At 50.3% G+C, this 2,392-nt stretch overlaps 1 protein-coding gene across 1 annotated transcript; it reads right to left on the reverse strand.

Moving 5' to 3' along the window:
- Window positions 1-1,024: 1,024 nt before the first annotated feature.
- IVL (involucrin) lies at window positions 1,025-2,170 on the reverse strand. Its single transcript, XM_056116497.1, has one exon. It carries the CDS (start codon window positions 2,168-2,170, stop codon window positions 1,025-1,027), a length of 1,146 nt encoding a protein of 381 aa, XP_055972472.1.
- Window positions 2,171-2,392: the final 222 nt, after the last annotated feature.

The raw sequence follows: 2,392 nt of genomic DNA on the forward strand, positions 1-2,392 counted from the left end.
TAAGTAGTTTAAGGCAGATGATTCCCAGGAAGGAGAGCTTCAAATTCTAATGTGACTGATAGCAATGAAGACTATCGGGACATCAGGGCATGTAACAGCTGCATTTGTCTTTGTATTCTCTGTATTTTCCAGCCTGGTCAGAATTTTTGGCTTCCTTTCCCCACCCGACCTTTATTTCCTTTTAGTGTGTTGTTGTGACTTTATTCATCAAAGGCTAGTCCCAGGAAACTTCCATCCTTACCCAATTCTGTTTCTGTTGTTCCCCCGCCACCCCCCGAAATCTTCTTTTCTAAGTAGGCCATCTATCGACACTTGGAAACCATGAGGATATTCTACAGAGAGAAATCCCGAGGGGTCTGGAATCCAGTTGGAATGTCATTCCCTCCCTATTGTCCTCTTGGCCATGGTTCTGATTGGGTTTGGTATGTTGGGGACTGCTGACCTGCTAGGGACTAGACCTCTTTACCCCAGTCAGAAGAGTGTTCCCCTCTTCCTGACTAGAAAATGTTGCTTTCTTGATCATGACCAACATTGTTTTTGTTTTCATTTGGCTTCCTTCTAGAAGCTGTTGAATGCATTGGGTAGATTTGAGAGAAGAATTATAAAGGGGAAAAGGAACTACCCGAGAGTCGTTTTCGATCATAGACCCCTTCCCATACCCCATTTGTATATTGTGAGAAATAGGAGGAAAAAGTCAATGAAAACCAGGATCCCAAGATTTCCGAGATTTTATTCGGTGTCATTGTACACACTCACAGATACAGCTCTAATAAGGGATAAAGTCAAGTTGTGGAAGGAACTATCTTCTTGGGCTGAGAACCTGGACACCTGAGGTGACGGGCTCATTAGGAATTAGCACTGGGCAAGAGTTCCTCCTCCCCATCAAAAAGACATGCATAGGACACAGTAGGCCAGGCTGACAGATGAGGTGGGCCACCCAGGCTGGGGACCTGAGGTCATGGAGTCCCTGACTCTCTCCACTTGTGTGGTGTTGGCCTGAGAGCCTTTAGGATGCTGAAGTTGATTACACATGTCTGGGGGGCCACTCCATCTCTTGTTTCTGCTGCTGCTGATCTGTAGGTGGCGAGAGGCCTTCTCTGGGCTTTTGCACGGCCTGGGTTTCTTGGGATGGGTCCAGAACCTGGACAGACACATGCTGCTCCAGTTGCTCGTCCTGCTGCTCTACCAGCTGCTTTTTTTGCTCCTTTAGCTGCTCCTCTGGGTGCTCCAGCTGTTCTCTCTTTTCTAGGCACTCATCTTTCTCTGTTAATTCACCATCTATTTGCTCTTCCAGAATCTTCTTCTCTTCCCAGTTCTCCTGTCGCTGTGCTTCCTTTTGTGCTCCTTTGTGTTCCAGCTGCTGCTCCAAGCTTCCTGCCTCCTGATGCTCCCCGTGCTGCTTGTGTTCGGGATGCTCTGGTTCCTGTTCCGTTAGTTCCTGGTGCTGTGGTTCCAGCTCCTGTGATGCTTTTTGCTGCAGCAGCTGCTGCTGTTCTAGGCTCCGTTCCTGCTCCTGCGAGTCTTGCAGTTGCTGCTCTTCCAGGTGCTCTTCCTGCTTCTGTAAGTCTTGCTGCTGTGGCTGTTCCAGACACTCTTCCCGCTTCTGTGACTCTTCTTCCTGCGGCTGTTTCCGGCACTCTTCTAGCTGCTGTGACTCTTGCTGCTGTGGCTGTTCCAGACACTCTTCCCGCTGCTGTGACTCTTGTTCCTGCGGCTGTTCCCGGCACTCTTCTAGCTGCTGTGACTCTTGCTGCTGTGGCTGTTCCAGACACTCTTCCTGCTGCTGTGACTCTTGTTCCTGCGGCTGTTCCCGGCACTCTTCTAGCTGCTGTGACTCTTGTTCCTGTGGTTGTTCCAGGCACTCTTCCTGCTGCTGTGACTCTTGTTCCTGCCACTGCTGACCTGAATGCTCTTCCCGATGCTGCAGGTCACCTTGCTGTAGCTCACATTCCTGCTCAGGCACCTCTTTCTCCAGAGTTATGTGCTTTTCCCCACACTGAACGGTGACCTCCGTGGGGGTCTCAGAGAGCACTGTCTGGCATGGGGTAGGCAGTGGAGTTGGCTGTTTCTCTTGTTCGTGTTGGGTATCAGTAGGAAGGCAAACAGGCTTAAGGGGCTCTTGGCTGAGGGCAGAGGGCAGGGTCACTGGAAGAGTCTGTTGCTGATCCATTCTGGAAGGTGCTTCGGGTGACCCTGAAAAACAGAAGGGTTAGAAAGGTGACACAGAGAGGAAGCGGAGTCTATATGAAGGAATCAGGGGCAGCACCTGGGTTGTCTGCCTCCCTTCTTTGTCCGTCCTCATGGGTGCTGTTTCTCTCCCTCCAGAACATGCTTCTTGAAAAGCAGCATAGAATAAAGGATGAGGAGGGGAGGAGAAAGAAAAAGGTCTCCT

This window comes from Sorex fumeus, unplaced genomic scaffold, assembly GCF_029834395.1.
Source record: "Sorex fumeus unplaced genomic scaffold, SorFum_2.1 ptg000001l, whole genome shotgun sequence".
NCBI classification, from domain to species: Eukaryota; Metazoa; Chordata; class Mammalia; order Eulipotyphla; family Soricidae; genus Sorex; species Sorex fumeus.

What these genes read in the sequence shown, in the direction of transcription:
- IVL (XM_056116497.1), bottom strand. Translation starts at nt 2,170, where the DNA reads ATGGATCAGCAACAGACTCTTCCAGTGACCCTGCCCTCTGCCCTCAGC.